At 36.9% G+C, this 18,754-nt stretch overlaps 1 protein-coding gene across 1 annotated transcript in view; it reads right to left on the reverse strand.

The window, feature by feature from the left end:
- The window catches only part of Ance-3 (angiotensin-converting enzyme Ance-3), a 186,839-nt gene that overhangs the window by 12,029 nt on the left and 156,056 nt on the right, over window positions 1-18,754 (reverse strand). The window contains exon 11 of the mRNA XM_074086544.1: window positions 7,902-8,042. Within this exon, the coding sequence (XP_073942645.1) occupies window positions 7,902-8,042 (141 nt within the window). The remainder of the gene's footprint in view (window positions 1-7,901; window positions 8,043-18,754) is intronic.

Raw genomic sequence — 18,754 nt, forward strand, 5'->3', positions numbered from 1 at the left:
TGGGCGCCATTTCATGAATTGGCTAAGGGACATCCGCCATATCGGTCAAAACACGTTTAACGATTTGCCTAGTGACGTTTAGGCAAATCATGAAATTCCTAGTCATACGCCGTCATTTCATGAATAATTCAAAAACTTAATCATGTTTTGTTTTATACAAGGTTTATTTTTAGAAATATGAATATTTCGATTTGTGTCGGTTCGTTCTAAAAGGTGCAATTTTGGCAGATATTATTAAGAGATCATGAAATTCCTAGGCAATATCCATGAAACGCCGGCCATATCGGTTCTGGCACTTCGCTGGCCGCTGACGCGGTCACGCTCGCTTCGTTCGCTCGGCTCGTGCGTTGTGGCCACAATTAATACTAACCACTCCTCGCTTCGTCGTCGTACCTTAAAATTTTTCTTTTTTTTTGGCATATCATCGATGTGCCCGGTATATGAGCTAGGAATATCGACGAATGCGTTCTCTAGTCGATCTGCCGTATTGTTTCCCAGGCACATGTGATATGCCTGGCCAACTTTTAAGAAGTTTCGTGATCTGACGGATTTTACGATCGGCGCCGACATATGTATTTAAGTAGTATTGTTTATTCGTTGCCTGGTATACATAACACGACGAGCTGCACCTTAGACCAGATAAATGGTGTTATTATTTATTCCACTGGGTTGTCCCACAGGTTTGGCTCTTGCAGGCGGACTGATGGTGTTCTGTTATAACGTTTGGATTCTCAATCCCATGTTTCCAGGTTCATAACTACCATACCGAAATCAGACAGACCAGGCAGAGTTAGTTCGCAATTTATCATAACTAGCACGGATAAGACAAGTTTTTCAATTAGCTCCTATTCGTAATCATACTCGACTAAAATCTAGCAGAGAGTATTACATCACTTAGCCATAAAGATGCACCGCCTTAGCGGTAATACTGCACTTTACGACTTCTTATAAAACTGATAAGCATCTTGCTGTTACGTAAATGTCCAGGGGGATACGCAATAACGGCTGAGTTATTGCGTACAAGCTTTTATTTAACTGTAATGTTTGTTAAACCAAATGATCACTGATAACCTAACCTAACCAATAACATAATTGAAAACCACCGACTTTTTCACTTCAAAGTTCAAATATCTCAAAAACGGCGAACCAATTTTGGTGAAACATATCTATAAAACCTTGCTAGAAAACCTGCTTTCAAATAAAAAAAACCGCATTCAAATCGGTCCACCCGTTAAGAGCTACGGTGCCACAGGCATACACACATAGTGGTCAAAGTTATAACACCCCTCTTTTTGCGTCGGGAGTTAAAAAGAAGGACATTCCATGATCAGATTGGGGACGTCCTAAAGAAAGGTCAGGTCAAGAGTACCCAAAACCGGCATATTCAAACTCAAGTTACTGAAGCCGAAAACGGGAAGGCGCATAAATATTTATATTTTATTTACACAGCTACAGAACATTTCAACGCCTCTCAGCTCGATGCAAATGCATTGCACAAACCTGCATAAAAGTACATTTTATCTCAGACTGGACCATTTTCGCAACCGAATCGGCCCGTATATATAACGTATGTCTTCCTATAGTCAGTCCAGCTATAGTTGTAGTTTAGTAACCAGTAATTAGGAGCGCGGGAGTCACGTTTGTGGACTAAAATTGCTTTTGTACTTGCGTGGAGAACCACTGGTTTTTAAGCAAAAAAGGACTGCGCAGTCTTGAATTGCCTTGTACCAATGCATTTTCTGGCAAGTGTTACCTATACATAGGTAAAGAAACCATACAATTTGAGCTGTTGGCAATAAGGGTTTGTTTTTATTTTATTTTATTGCATGCTAATTCAATAGTTCAACCCACGGTTTTACGTCAGAAACAGTCCGACTAGTTTCGGTCTTTTCGGTAGATCAACTCTCAATGAATACACACACACACAAACACACACGCACTCATACACACTCTTTATGTCCTTTTTGTTAACCCCTGACGCAAAAACAGGGGTGTTCTAAGTTTGAACGCTATGTGTGTCTGTGTGTCTGTCTGCCCGTCTGTTCTGTCTGTCTGTTCGGTCTGTCTGTGGCACCGTAGCTCTTAAACGGGTGGACCAATTTTAATGCGTTTTTATTTTACTTTGAAAGCTGGTTTTCTAGCGATGGTTCTTAGACATATTTTGTCAAAATCGGTTCAGCCGTTTTTGAGATATTGAACTTTTCTAACTTTTTGTTTGTTAGGTTATTGCTATCGTTATGAACGGCATTTGGCGACTTTTGTGTCTGTCTACGCTTATTTTTTTAGGAAATTACCTTTTTTAATCATAGCTATATATCTCAAATCTCAAGCCCCAAGTGTTTTTCCGCGCCAGTGTCCAAGTCCCGCTGAACATTATGTAACGGCAACAATATTGCGAACGATCTAACGCGACGCGCGCGCTGCTTTGCGTGTAATTTATAGTACTGAGTTACTATTTTGACAACAATTTTAAAATATTAAATTTAATACAATAGGTGAAAATCTTTATAACGCAAACTATGTATGTATGTATGTAAACTCTTTATTGCACTTAAAATAAAATATTGAGATAAGTTCAAAGGCGAGCTTATTTTTAATAGGGGATCTCTTCCAGCTGGCTGGTTAGCTAACCTAGTTTAGAGAAGACAATCAAAGTAACGCTTGAATCAATCGTTTGTTTTGTTTGAAAACTGTAGTGTTGTAATGACATTTTAGAAAAAAGAAAGAAATATATTATGGTCCCAGTAGTGCCTACTACCTAACTAATAATAATATCCTGACCAACAAAAATTTGGGAAGCCCCCGACATTGACACCTCAAAGTTCAATATCTCAAAAACGGCAGAACCCATTGTGATAAAACATGTCGAAAAACCATAGCTAGAAAACCTGCTTTCAAATAAAAAAATCGCATTCAAATCGATCTACCGGTTTAAGAGCTACGGGGCCACAGACTGACACACAGCGGTCAAACTTATAACACCCCTCTTTTTGCGTCGGGGGTTAAAAATATACCAAAAGATAATTTGAAAGTCGTCGAACTAAGTAATAAATCGGCCAAAAAGACCTAGGCCTTGTCAAGCTCAATCTGATACAACACGGATTTGGCAAAAAAGGTCGACTACGACTACTACTCGGAAACAGAATACCGTAATTGAAAGTTGCAGTTGACTGTAAGGACAAATGATTTCTGTTAATTTATGCAAAGTTACGGTCTTTTTTTAAACGACTCACGTAGAGCAAATTTATTACACTCTAGGTATATAAGTGACTTCGCTTGTTTGTCTGATAACTCTTCACGTTTAAGATGCTGAATTGATTTATGGAATTTGGCATGGAGATAGTTTGAGACCCTGGGCAGTACGTAGAATAGTTTTTATCCCGGAAAATTGCATTTGTAGTTTCCGATGAATTAATTCTTTGTAGTAATGGAAAATTATCGACCCTGTTCGCAGTTTCGCGAGAATTTTCATTTCATGAGAAAATTAAATGCGAAAGCAATTTAGCCGAATCTAAAACGGAAACGCTTCACTTGAATTTTGCGCTCATCATCATCATCATCCCAGCCTATATACGTCCCACTGCTGGGCACAGGCCTCCTCTCAGAACAAGAGGGCTTGGGCCATAGTTCCCACGCGGGCCCAGTGCGGATTGGGAACTTCACACGCACCATTGAATTGCTTCGCAGGTTTGTGCAGGTTTCCTCACGATGTTTTCGAAGGACCGCAAAGCTCGTGGTAAATTTCAAATGTAATTCCGCACATGAATTTCGAAAAACTCAGAGGTGCGAGCCGGGGTTTGAACCCACGACCCTCTGTTTGAGAGGCGAAAGGTCAAACCACTAGGCCACCACGGCTTTTTTTGCGCTCGCTCGGTCAATTTGTATATTATATTAGTAGGAATTTAGTGATAGAAAATATTGTGGCTTACCCTTTAAGTAAAGTAAGAATTTGTTCAAGCACTTTTTCAAAACCTTTAATCTAAGACATTATCTACCATGATTTTTATTTAATTCTGTTACATAACTACATAATCTATTCATAGACAGAAGCATATAGAAACAACAACATCTTAAATACTCATTAATATCAATATAATTCAAAACAAAATTAATTCCAAAATGGCGGCTGAACGAAAGCAATATTCTACCCGCATCCATTTAACGCCAACTACCCACTTCCGCGTAGACTGTGCCAATTGTATACACCGTGCTTTATTTTTATTAATGTTGCCATAACTGCTAAAATTCCCGTACATTTTACATAACCACAACTAGCTTTTACTCGCGGTTTCACCCGCGTGAATGATTAGGTCTAACAGTAGAAAATTTATCGGGATTTGTGCTAGTTCCTGTAGAAATTACATAACGGTCTTCATTAACGTTGCATAAAAAACACCCCTGCCAACATCTCTCTAATCTTCTTGGGAAGGGAACCAATCTTTGCTGCTATGCTATGTATGCTGAGTGGGGTCCACTTTTATACTATTCAATGTTATTATTATTATTTTTTTTCTCTCCATCTAATGTATTTTTATGTGTATCGAATATGTGTAAATAAATGTTTCTCTCTCTCTCTCTCTCTCTCTCTCTCTCTCTCTCTCTCTCTCTCTCTCTCTCTCAATCTTCCCCTTCCTCTGCTTACCGGTTGAGATTATAGGATTCAAAGTCAAAATATCTTTATTCAATTAAGGCTATAACAAGCATTTAAGAATGTCAAAAAAAAACTACCACCGGTTCGGAAAAACCTCTGTTGAGAATTTTATTCCGATCCCGTGGACAGTGCGACAGTAATTTTTTTCTTTTTTGTAATCCATATCCATACTTGGGCTGTTTCACCATCCATTGATTAGCGTTAACCGCCGGTTAAATGTGATGCCGTCTCCGTCTACTCGAACAAAACAAATAGAGACGGCATCACACCTAACCGCCAGTTAACACTAATCAAAGGATGGTGAAACAGCCCCTTAATATCATAAATGCGAAAGTGTGTGTGTTTGTGTGTATGGTTGTCCGTCTTTCACGTCGAAACGGAGCGACGGATCGACATGATTTTTGTCACAGACATAGTTCATGGGCCAGAGAGTGACATAGGCTACTTTTTATCCCGGGAAAATGCACAGATCCCGCGGGAACAGCGCGCGATAACCGAATTCCACGCGGGCGAAGCCGCGGGCAAAAGCTAGTCTGTAGTATAATTGCGGGAATTAGTTTACTTGAATGGTTTAAAAATAGTTTTATGATATGACTCTACAAATCACCAGTGTAAGTAGAAGTCATAAAGAACATTTTCAAGTGCGGCAACTGTCAAATAATAGCATAACGGGTGTCAGGGAAAGCGGTGAGGATGTAGTTCAATGTATGAGACTGAGCATACTAATAGCCAAATGACGAAACGATGTTGTCTTAAAAAAAACCCGACTGCCTTAGAAAAACTTTAAATGAATGAACAATTATAATGAAAATAAAAGAAAGGAACAGATCAAGCACAAGAGAAACGTCCTACGTCCTCGGCGTCTGTTGGCAAGTGAAGGGCGGCGGCGGCGGCCGGCTCGTTTCTTGCAAAAACGTAAACACGTCGTTTTATCTTAGAGGCTTGATGTGGTGTGTTCTATTTTTACCCTCTTTCAGTAAATTTGTACATAATATAGTTGGAGCGGTAATATGCGTTTTCAGAGTACCTACACTGGCAACCCTCCAACTATTTTCCCAAACAAAAACCAACCATAAATAAATGACGGCAAAGTTCACGAGCAGTGTGTACCTCCCTTTATTTTTATTGAATGTTGTCAAACGAAAGTGAATCTAAAGCGTTTACGATATAATTCAGGTTGCAATGGTGTTTTAAGTGATTAATTCGTCCTTTAAATTGAGGTATTTTTCAGTTAAGGCCTCAATGCACTTTAGCTCAACTGGATCAATTAGTGCGATTTGAATTTGGAACGGAATTCCCAGTTTAAGAGGAATTATGTTAGGGTTCCGTACATTAATGAAACAAGTCCTAAATGTAAGTAATAAGTAAGAAAACAATACATATAATAATAATAACATATTTTTTTAATAATTTGTTTATTGTTTTTAAATAGTATCACATACTTTACAAAAATAGTTTGACTTAAAAACTAATTATCATGTCGAACACTCGTTATGCTCCTACCCTCAACAAGAAATACTAAAAAGTATCCTACTTATGCAAAATTTTGTGAGTGAGATGATGATGATGATGAATAAAGACGAATCAAGTGTGTAATAACAGGGATAGGACGGATTAATGGCATTATTCGCAATATTGTGGACATGACTCTAAAATTAATTAATAGGAAAGGAAATTAAAGAATTTCTTGAAATTACGTTTGAATTCTTGGAGATGACAATTTACACATGCTTCAAAATAATTACATGAATTTTAGGTAATCCATATAGAGCACCGATTCTACGGATTCATGGGTACGACATAACTTTTTTGTTGTTCAGCTTAAAAAGTAAAATGTTAATAAAAGTAGCAGGCGTTATCGTTGGAATAGGAATAGACTGTACAATGTAGAATACCCATTTAAAAAAATAATGTTTATTTTGTTTAATAAATGTACATCATAAGATATCTTTGTTTTATAAGGGGTGTAAGGAGGCTCATTCACCATCTTACGGGCCTCAAATCAACCTCACCTGCACGCGGTACACCCTGCCGATTAACAAATGAGGCTCTGACGACCCACCAACTCGCACTGGACCAGCGTGGTGGGCTTACGGTCCAATCCTCCTAATGACATGAGTCAAGAGGAGAGGCCTTTGCCCAGCAGTGGGACACAGTTATACGCTAAATATAATAATAATTCAAAAGACATCTCAAGAGACTCTCGCTAGATGGCTGGATCAAGGGCCAGATACAGAAGGCGGTACTTCTGGACACGGCACGCATCGTCCGGAGGTTCCTCACTCTGCGGCCCTGACCACCGGTAGCTTGGGCCCTGCCCCGTTGCCGGCGGCAAACTAGGTTAGGTTTTTATAATATTTTTATTTTGTATGTACTTTTCTGTATTTTACTTCTTATAACTATTATAAAAACCTAATCCTAAGAATAAACAAATAAATAAAGAGAATAATAATTCATTTACTAGGTAGGTATGACAATGAAATCCAAGGTAAGACATTAATTAATTAATTTATTTATTTTGGTGTCATGTCCACATTATTAGAAGCCATGACGCTAATGTCTGATTCCTGGTAATAAATGTATGCGAACTAAGTTATTTCGGCATAATATAAATTCCTAGTAAATGACAGTACAATTAACAATGAAAATGGAGCATAGTACAATTGGCCTTGGCTAGCAACAAACGCGGGGCACTCAATTGTTATTAATACAGATTAAATCTCAGAAGGAAATAAATGTTCGGCTCGATTGAATTACTGCGAATGGAATTGTTTTTAAAAAATTAATGCATTTTGCATCCGTTTAGGAAGTCTGTGTTTTAGAATTTCAACGAAGTTATTGGCAACCGTGCAGTAGGGTAGTATCCTGGTTAAAAAATATTAGGCATAGACTTCCATCAATCACTACATCCTCTTCAATTCCTAGGAGCTACATTCGAACCAACTGAATCATGCACCTTGAATGGAACCATAGTGCTTGATATACGTGCAAGTGCCACCATCTCCTCTTCGCTCTGTCTCTGTTTCGATGACTGTGGGTGCATGCTGCAGACATAACCACTAACCAGCCTAGTCGCACTTAAGCTCAGCGCCACATGTGCAACGCGGATTTTGGAGCGCAGTTCGGTGTTTCTGACGTGATCAATTTTACGAACACCCAAGATACTGCGTTCCATTGCCTCTTGGCAAACCTAAGGCCTGGACTTTTGAGCTGCAGATAATGATCAATTCAGTTTAAAATAAAAACTTACGTAAGGATCTTGCCGGCCTCAGGGTTCCTGTAGATATCGCACTTGTGGAGGGGGCGGGAGGGGTCACCCGGGATGAACTGGCCGGTTCTCTCGCAGAGGGCGCGGTGGATTTGGAACTGTAGCACCGTGCTTACGAAATATCTGTGGACAAGAGGAAACTTAAGTTAAATTATGCAATAATAAATTATTCAAACACTCAGAACAAATAGAAAGTACCTATTTTCTATTACCTACTACTGAATTAAATAACCTAACCTAACCAACAAAAAGTGGGGAAACCCCCGACTTTGTCACTTCAAAGTTGAATAAATATATCAAAAACGGCTAACCCGATTTTGATGAAACGAGTCTAGGAACCATCGCTAGAAAACCTGCTTTCAAATAAAAAAAACCGCATTCAAATCGGTCCACCTGTTTAAGAGCTACGGTGCCACACACATACACACAGACAGACAGACGCACGGACACACTTAGCGGTCAAACTTATAACACCCCTCTTTTTGCGTCGGGGGTTAAAAAAATCAAATCAATTCATCAATAAATTTGAGATATTGACCTAGTCTTAGAAATACATATGCTCGAAAAATATTCGGCCAGTGAAAAAATTTAGGTAACCCGGTATGAATCGAGTTACTACGAGCTCACGCCCCCAGACGCGGCGTACGCGCAGTTCTCACGCGCACTGATTTATGGCGGCGGGCGACATACGGCTACCGGATCTGTTAGGCCGTTATCCGTTTGTGAATTACTATTACAGGAATTATCCCTCTATTAAATATTAATAAATAGCCCTCTGATTCTGAGAGGAGGGCTGTGCTTAGCAGTGAGACGTACGCTCGGATGATGATGATGATGATTACTGCATGTGGAACACGCTCCTCGCTTTGTTACCAACTTTGATATAACTACATGTCGGATGATTGTTTGTGCGCATTAAATAAATGCTTTTAACTTCCTACTCCGCTACCACACATGCAAAACAGCTAAGACTATGGGGAACGTATTTTTTTACTTAACTATGCTGGCCGAGATGAAGAATCCCGGCAATCCCTTACTCCAAATAGCGAATCTACTGTGTTAAAAATGAAGTTGTGTTAAATACATTTCATTTAATTATACCTAATGTAAATCTGTTTAAAAAAATATACCTCGTTAAGTTTCTTGCCGGATTCTTTTCAACGGAGGTTTTTCCGAACAGGTGGTAGATATTTTTGACATTCATAAGTGCTGCTTATAGCCTAAATTGAATAAAGATATTTTGACTTTGACTTTGAAATCCACTACGTATCAAATTATTGAAAACAATTTATGTACGTTTCGTTGCTGCGCGCAGGCCTCCTCTCCGCATGACAGAGCTTGGGGTGTAGTTCCCACGCGGGCCAAGAGCTGTTCGGTACATCGCACCCACACTATTGAATTGTTTTTCAGATTTGTGCAGGTTTGCTCACAATGGTTTCCTTCACCATAAGCTCAGAGCAAACTTCAAATGTAATTTTGCTCGTGAATTTCGAAATACTAATAATGCTAGAGAGGATATTTATCAATCACAAACACCAAATTAAGTAATCTCCTCGCTAACAACTTATTAGCACAACTCTGTCTACAAACAAGTCCTCCAACTGTTGCAACTGACGAAAGTCTAGCCGATTCTAGACCAAACCACAGTCTAAAACCAGTGTGTAATCAACGGGCAACGCACTGTCAACAAAAAACAAAAGTTGTCTCTCCTATATGTACCTAGACAGTCAACCAAATTAATTTCTGAGCTACTATGAAACTTAATAGTTATTTATGTGGCTGGTGCATAATGAGAGGCATTAAAGTACGAGTGTGGTAATAAGATCACACGAGTGTTTTAATGCCTAATTATGTATAGCCGCATACATAACTTTATCTACATGCATATCATAAGTTTTCTATAATATGTTCAGATATAGCCTGTATTTTTAAGTTAGTGTTACTGATAACTAGTTTGAAGTACCTACCAAAGCTTAAATAAAACAGATAATAAAAAACTAAAGTTTTATTTATAATAATAATTATTATCTACATGCATGTCATAAGTTTTCTACAATATGTACAGATATGCATTGTTAAAAAAAGTATTACCGATACTTTAATGTAAACATTAAGATGCACTGTACTTTAATGTGAACATTAAGATGCACCCGCAGATACCAGGTTTCTTAATAAAGGCCATTTGATAGTCGTTTCTGAACATATAATAGGGAAGTTATGATATGCATGTAGATAAACATTCTTACTATTTGCACTAATATTATAAACGGGAAAGGAACTCATAAACGCTGAACTGGTAATCCTTATACATACAATCAGACGCCAATCAGAACGTTCAGATCGGCGAAGCTGTAGTGTAGATTTATTTATTTATTTATTCATTTATAAGTCATGTTCAGATTGCTTGCTGACTGGGCATTCTTGCCGACCCAGGTTGGTAGGAATGTGAGTAATGGTAAACTTTGTTTTGCACTAGCCTTCCGATTCCAATTATTTTCTGCTCTATTATACCTAAAATAATAGTTAGGGCTGTGGTCGGCCCTAATTCTGTATTTGATACGGACGCGGACCCGTGTGGTGTCGTGTTGGAATTACACCTCTCCATTTTTTCCGTGGATGTCGTAAGAGGCGACTGAGGATATAGGTTAAGGTATACCGTAGGCGACAGGCTAGCAACCTGTCACTATTGTACCGTTTTTGTCAAACTTAAAAAAATTGCTTCAAAGCGGTGACGTTCGTGTGCTCTGCCTACCCCATTTGGGAATACAGGCGTGATTTTTGTGTGTGTGTGTGTGTGATACGGACGAGCGCGCGTCGTGGAGTGCAAATTCAGTGCGTTGCTTGTGCATCATATATACTGATTATTACTATGCCTAGACTCGCTACATTTACGGAGGTACTAGGTCGGTATACACTTACTTAATCAGTGAGCATCTCAGGAATGTCAACCCATTAGCTAAGTGTGAGTGCGGCGCGTCGAGGAAGATATGCTTTCATATAGACAAGCAATTAGATTACATAAAACGATTGCATAGAATTTATTTTATTTTTCATCATCATCATCATGTCAGCCGTAGGACGTCCACTGTTGGACATAGGCCTCCATCAAACTCCAGTAACTTCGGTTGGAAGCGGCCTGCATCCACCGTGAACTCGCAGCTTTAACCAGATTCTATTACAAGCTTTTATTTAGTTTCACCTGTCCCATTGTCTGTGTGTCTGTCTGTAATCAAATCTTGCAAGTTAAATTTGACCAACTTCCAGTAGTTGGATTGACTTGAAATACTTATGTAAATCGCCTGACAATACAATAATCTAGTGGTACATCCTGGTAGTCCAGCCAGGATTGTCTCCGCAGGACGGAACTCTTCAACGGTTATAGCATCGACTTGAAATTTGGTATGCAAATGTAGTTTGGGTGACAATGCAAGTACAACGTTTTAAACTTTCGTGATTCTCACTCATAGTCAAAATACCATATACGGGACTTATCACGCTATTTAGAGTAGAGTACAGTGTCTACTCGTGACCACGGCAACTGTAACGTTGCCAAAACGTCGAGGTAAATATTACTTGTGTAAAAATAGCGTGATAATGCAAGTACAGTCAACAAAAAGGACAGCAAGCAAAAAAACTTGTATCAAAAATTACTTTTTTATGGTTAGGTTATTTTTATGAGTCGCAAATTTCAAAGGCCGAGGGTTTTTCTCTTGTTTCCCGTGTATAACCATCTCACATATGAGCACTGATAGGGCCGATTTATTTCTTAATTAATTAGGTCCTGGCGCTACGCCGGCCGCTGCCGCGGCACGCACATAGCACTCGCTCCGCTAACGTGTTGTGGGCATAATTGAACTCATTTTTAACCCCCGACGTAAAAAGAGGGGTGTTATAAGTTTGACCGCTGTGTGTCTGTCTGTGGCACCGTAGCTCTTAAACGGGCGGACCGATTTGAATGCGGTTTCTTTTATTTGTAAGCAAGTTTTTAGCAATGGTTCTTCGTCATGTTTCATCAATTTCGGTTCAGCCGTTTTTGAGATATTGAACTTTGAAGTGACAAAGTCAGGGGTTTCCAACTTTTTGTTGCTTAGGTTAGGTTATTACAAAGTCTATTATTATGTATGTGTGTTAGGTATATAAACTGTTTATTGTACGAAAATAGAAAAATAAGAAACAATTCATAAGGTTTGCTATTTATTATTTACGTATATGATCTAAATGACCCATATACCATCACATAAAAAGGTGACTTCCTAAATTACGAAAAATGCCGTTGTCCAGATGAATAGGAAATGAGGAGGACGGACGGTAAGCGCATTTTAACGACTTGTTTGTATACGTAATCAGGTCGTGATCAGAATTCTAAGTCGGAGGCGTAGTTTGGGAACAAATAAAGAGTAATCTAATTAAATTATGTCATTATACGAACAATACTTTGGAGAACACTGTGTGGCCTACCACAAAGAAACTGATTCTTGAAGATATTGAGATCAATATCTTGCATGAAATTGTATGGAATATTAAACATAACATTAATAAAACACTTATTATGTACATTTGAAACCTGAGTTAGAATCTGTTAGGATGTAATTTTGTCGCTATGGGAGCGAACTCATCTTTTTAGAGTTTTAAGTCAGGTTTAGAGACTGAAAACCAGCGGACTCGCTGATCCACATTTCCTATGTATTTCATACACATAGCAACATCATCATTTTCTACCTATATACATCCTGCTGCTGGGTGCAGGCGTCCTCTCAAAACTAGAGGAGATTAAAAAAATATGTTTAATACTTACGAAGTAATTAACTAAATAGCATTGTATAATCTTAGTCTAAAATACTGTATAGTAGCTTCCACTATTTTTGACTCTTAAACTCACTCTTTGTCGGACCCAGACTGGTTACTCCTCTCATCTACTCAAAGGTTGACTGGTAGAAATCCTATAAAGGGATAAGTCCGCCTTTGTACAAGTATCTCAAAGTTTGTCAATTGTGTTTTGTTTCTTTCCTTTTGTATAACATAGAGTTTACATACATACATAATCTGTTCGAAAAAAAAATTGCGTTCCTTGTCGAATATTTTTCTACATAGATTTTTCAGTGCTGGTAGATTGCAATTGCTTACAAAATTAAAGGTAAATATCTGAGTAGAATTTTTACAGACTCCATAAAATATCTTCTTAATTTATTGTACTATGCCAGATTAGAAACTGTCGGTCAATCAACAGGTATCATTATTAAATAGTATAATTATATGCAGTTATAATAATTACTGCATATGTCAACATTCTTCCCCGTTTGTTGCGGCCTTGGCTCCTTTCTAAGGAAAAATGCATGTTAAATGTCATTACATTCAACATGCACTTTATTACAAGCTATGCTTTTATAAGTAATAACCCGCGACTCCGTCCGTGTAGAATTGACAAGATTTCATTTTTATAACACCTGTAAATTACTACAGGAATCGAAAGAGTTTTGCCTCCTGAACATGGGAAAATATTTATTATAATTGATTTCTCCATATTTAAAAAAAGACAAAAAAATTAAAAAATATGGCTGAATTTGCCAACACTACGACAGAATAGATATGTTTCCGTTGCCTTTTTCACCAGAAAAAGGAGTTGTTATAATTTTGACAACGTCTCTATGCAACGTCTACGTCAGATTTACGTGATCTTTTTTTTAAGAGACTAGACAAAAGTAATGGATCTATTGTGTCGTAGTTTTGGAGTTATGCCCTTTTAGAATAAGCACATCTTAAAAAATTGTAATAAATTAGTTAATAGTTGTAGCGAAATTTTAAAAATATCAGCGTTTTTCTCTTTCCAAACAGAATAAAGACAGCGAATCAAATTATAGTCTTAGAAATATGAAATCTTGTCAATTCGGTTTTCACTATACCGCTGGAACTATGAAATTTTCCAGGATAAAAACTATCCTATGTCCTTCCCCGGGACTCAAACTATCTGTATAGCGAATTTCATCTAAATCGGTTCAGCGGCTTAGACGTGATGAAGTAACATACAACCAAACAAATAAACGAATAAACAAGCAGACTTACAATCTTTCACATTTATTATATTAGTGGGAAATGGGATGATTCTAATGATACCTACTCGCACACAATTACCCATTTTTTTTTTCGGATTGTCGGATCCGATTTTTCGAATGTCTATTTCTTTGGTCCTTTCTGTACCTAGCCTAAATGGCTGGACTGTTTTCACAATGATGTATCACTAGATTTGTCAAAACTATCGAAGTTACATAGGGTATATGTCGCACCTTCAGAATTGTATTGGCTTAATTCGAAATAATGTCATTTCAATAAAAAACTTTTTGCACCAAAACAACCAGGTATAGTGTATAGTTTAAAAAAGACATTATTTTGAATTAAGTCAGTACAATTCTGAAGGTACGATATAATATTTCGAAATTGTGTCCACAAAAAAAAATTTGCGGAGATTTTTTTTATTGCGTCAGACTATTAAATGAAAGCTAATAATTAGCCTATTTCAAATTATATACACTACCTATAAGACTATTAACTATCATTTTCACAGTAACGTTAAAAAAGTATGAACAAAACGAAATGAATAAAATTAAACACACCAAACTGCCTTAAAAAAAAAAGAAAAAAAATCTAGGTGTCTAGTACACTGTCAAGTAACTTAAACCTCAACGGGACTATCGGGAACCATTTGAAATCTTTACCAACTCCCGTTGGATCCTTCGCAACCAAAACGATTATAAAATTAAATTTGACCCAAGTTACAAGGAAGTTGGTAACATTTAAGCAAGCGACCCAAAACGTCTCCTAAATGGGTGTTACTCAAAAAACAAGTTGAGTTACGAGTACATGAGACAGCAAGTGAAAATTACACCATTAATCCGGTTGCATTGAAATTACAGTAACCGGTTGTGAATGTAAACGAAAACATAATATAACCAAATAAGTCATTTTCCTTGCTACCTATTTGTAGCAAGTATTTTTATACTTGACGACTCTATCGTTCAGCATCTAGCAGATGTTCCGCACTCCTTTATGTGTGTTCATCCGTCGCTTTAGGGAAGCAGGATGAAAAATGCTAAATAACTTTTTTATTTTTCTGTACTTTTTTGTACCTACTGATACTTATATTGTCTTTTATGTGCTATCTGAACTTTTTAATAACGACTTGTCAATTATTTCAGTGACATAATACGATGTGATATAATTAATCAAACTCCAAAAATAGTTAATTATCGGTTTATGCAACTGTTATAAAACAAAGAATAGGATATTTGTTAATAAGGAACTTATTACCTTATTTAATGTTTTATTATCAATTATAATTGCATGAGAATTTAATACTTACGGAGTTTTTTCTTTGAATAACTAAATACTTAAACAAAATATTTATAACCATAAGACAGCGTTTCGTGGTACAAGAAAAGCAGTTGTTGTCTAATGTGCGGCCAGGCGGGTGAGCGGGCGCAACAACCATATTGCCATTCCGTTCTGGAATACGCTTCGAGTGTAGAGTATAATAGGCCCATTTTAAATATGATTATAATACTTTTATTCTGCCACTTTGACAGAAAGAAATAAAAAAGTATAAAATAAAACATTAAATTAAAAAAATCAAAAAACCCGACTGCCTTAAAAACTAAAAGGAAGAAAATAAGTCTAGTGGTCTCAATCGGAGCAAAAGTTCTTGGTAATGGGTCCCGAGTGTTCAACTTTTAATTAGCTACTTAACAGAGTTCTAGACCACACTTAATTTCTTCCTTTTTAGTTTTTAAGGCAGTCGGATTTTTCTATATATATTTATATTTATGACTTCAACTGTATGTGATATTATACTTATCTAAGTGTTTCGTAAAAATCGTGTCGTTGGCTTGTCGTGACGCATAAAAGTCGCATCGGACTCCCGTTTTAATGTAGGCCGGTTGCCCCACGAGACATTTAGTAACGATTAATTAAAGATGAAATAGCGTAGCCAAGGTCACATGACCCATGTGATGTTTCATGGCATAAATTACAAAACTGAGTGAAATAATAATATTATGACATGTATGTTATGTAAGTTGTATCGTTATGTCATTTGTTTGATAGATGTAAAGATGAATGCTAGGGATGTATGTCAAATCATTGTCACATAATTAGCTATCTTGTATTGTAAAGCTCTTCATAGTACTCGTACTGAAAATAATCTCATAAAATAGCTCTCTTGTTCATACAATCCATTTTACCCACAATTTAACTGTCAACACTCGCCTACGACTCGGGTGGATATAAATGACTCGAGAAAAGGGTGCGTCTCATGCGCTTGTTGCAATCTACTATTTCATCATCGTCATCATTACCATAACACTGATAACTACCTTACACATTCATTCAGTTTAGTTAAAGTGTCGTAGCTGTTACAAGTAGGTAAAGAAGTTAATTAAGTAAAGAAAAACAGGTAAAAGTTACTACTCGGCGACAAAATGGTTGTATGGGTACCACGTGAAAAATTCAAAAAATCTGTCTTCATCCTTGTTTGCACCATAACCGGAATCTTTTTCTTAAAACCCCATGGGTTCGGACTGGACGTTGATGAGTCAGTCGGCTGCGACTTTTTTTGAATTTGCAAAGAAAGAACATAATAATTAAAAATGTCCACGTCGGGGAACAAAATCATCTGTAAAACGAAAATCGGTGAACCGATTGTTAGAGCAAGGTGATTTTCGGTGAAAAATAGGGTATTCTAACATCGTATGAGAATAGGGTATGATTACTGTATTTATAGTGTAACCTAAACGTTACCTAACCCCTGTAAGCTGTAAAGTGATAGGTGTGAGGCCACGGTTCGCACGGTCGTGGGTTCAAAACAAACAATGCAGCAATTTACTTTTCGTAATCCGGTGAAATGAGGTGTAGTGCAAGTACACAGTTGCGTTATGCTAGGTTTACATGAGCTTAGTGTACTTGTCATTAGTGTTTATGGGATTTATCTGCAGAGTGACAAATTTGTGTAAAAGGATAATTTTGTATTAGTCTTCAGTTAGCAATCTATCTTATTCCTCTTTATGTGACTGTTCATATCATTCGAAAAAGCAAAAAAATATTAAATCGTTTTAATAAAGTTATGCAAAGAATTTTGTACTTGAATTTCTTTAACAAAAGAAGCAGAATGCTCTTACTAAACTCGTACAGTTTCCTCATTACTTAAACTCGTACATTTCAGCAAGTGTTACGAGCATGAGGATTAATTTCGTTACAAAACAAACTTGAACCATAAATTTAACTTATTTCCTTGCGTTTAATGCTTGGAAATGCCTAATAAACATGTGACTAGACTTGTTTTTTTTTCATACGTACTTTATTATTAAAGGTAAAGTTACACTGTTTGTGTTTTGAAAAAAAATCTTTCTGCCTTGTTGTCTGCGGCGCATTCTTGGCAATGATGGTCTTTCTTTTCTTTCTGGTAGTTTAAAAAAGTGACATGAAAAGAGCCCTTCGAGGCCTACTTGCGGAAAAAACGTTTTTTTTTTCTTGTTATCAGCATGACTAGAATCGATATTTATTTATTTATTTATTAACTTTGGCACACAAAACAAATTGTAAACATGCGGTACAGTAATGAGAATAATTAAGGCAAGAGATCATTTACAATTCAAACTATGTGTACACATCATGAAAAGAGTGATACAATTAAAACTTAAAGAAAAGGAAAGTATCAATATTTATATAAGTAGGTACAAGAGAAATTATACATGCATTTAGTTAACAAACATAATTTATTATATTTTACTTAGAATCCTCACACAACTGAACTGAGGACAATCCTTAATTTGCTGACAAAAACATTAAGTCTTGAACCAAATATGTCTAGGTCTTCATGAGCACCGGCTAAGTCGTTGTACTCCCTACACATTCTAACTATTGGATTATAAAAGGATGTATTATTTTTAAAGACTTCGAGTGAAAAGGTTTTAGGTTTTCGTATTCTATACTTCTTATATATTGATATTATGTTCTTTAGTAAAAAATATGAACTATTTCGACGGTGCGTAACATATTGTATACATGGTAGAGTCGTTCACGATGACGCGTGCCGTGGTTCTTATTACTATGTCATTAATGTCTAATTTTGACAAAATCACGCGTCTTCGTAGATGGCTCTAAGTATAATAATTTGTATCCTATTTTATCTTATCACTGTTCTTAAAAGATAGATCATCGAATATAGTCACGCATTTAAATTAGTCTTTCTTTAGGTATTTAATAATAATAATAAATAAGTTCATTTATTTCGGGCAACTTGGCCCATACAATAAATACCTTACAAACTAACATACAAATATCTATAATCAATAATATTTAAAACTAATTTGGTGATGAAACGGCGTGACCCCGTTGAGTCACCGTCCCCGACGTCTCTATCATCTGCGGCATGGTGCTCCTGAACCGCCGCGAACACGACGTCTTTCGGCCAGCAGCACTCGCGATGGTGAAGTGCACGTAGTTTAAAAAGCCGTTACGAAAAAAACAAGTAATAATTTTCTAAGGATTTCGTATTTTGTACGGAAGATTCCAAGTTTAGATATTTTATATTTTATACCTTAGGCTGCTATTTACTCTTAAACTACTAATAATTCTCAAGAAAACTTAACCGTTATAGTTTTCCTTGTAAGTTTAATATATTTACTACCATCTAAAAAAAATGCAAATAGTTCCACCCACCGGTTTTGTCGGCATATATAGTTTACATATATATTCGTGCAAAATTGCAGCTTTCTTGCATTGATAGTCCCTGAGCAAAACCGCGGACGGAAATACAGACAGACAGACATGGCGAAACTATAAGGGTT

The sequence above is a fragment of the Choristoneura fumiferana genome, chromosome 4 (assembly GCF_025370935.1).
Source record: "Choristoneura fumiferana chromosome 4, NRCan_CFum_1, whole genome shotgun sequence".
Classification (NCBI taxonomy): domain Eukaryota; kingdom Metazoa; phylum Arthropoda; class Insecta; order Lepidoptera; family Tortricidae; genus Choristoneura; species Choristoneura fumiferana.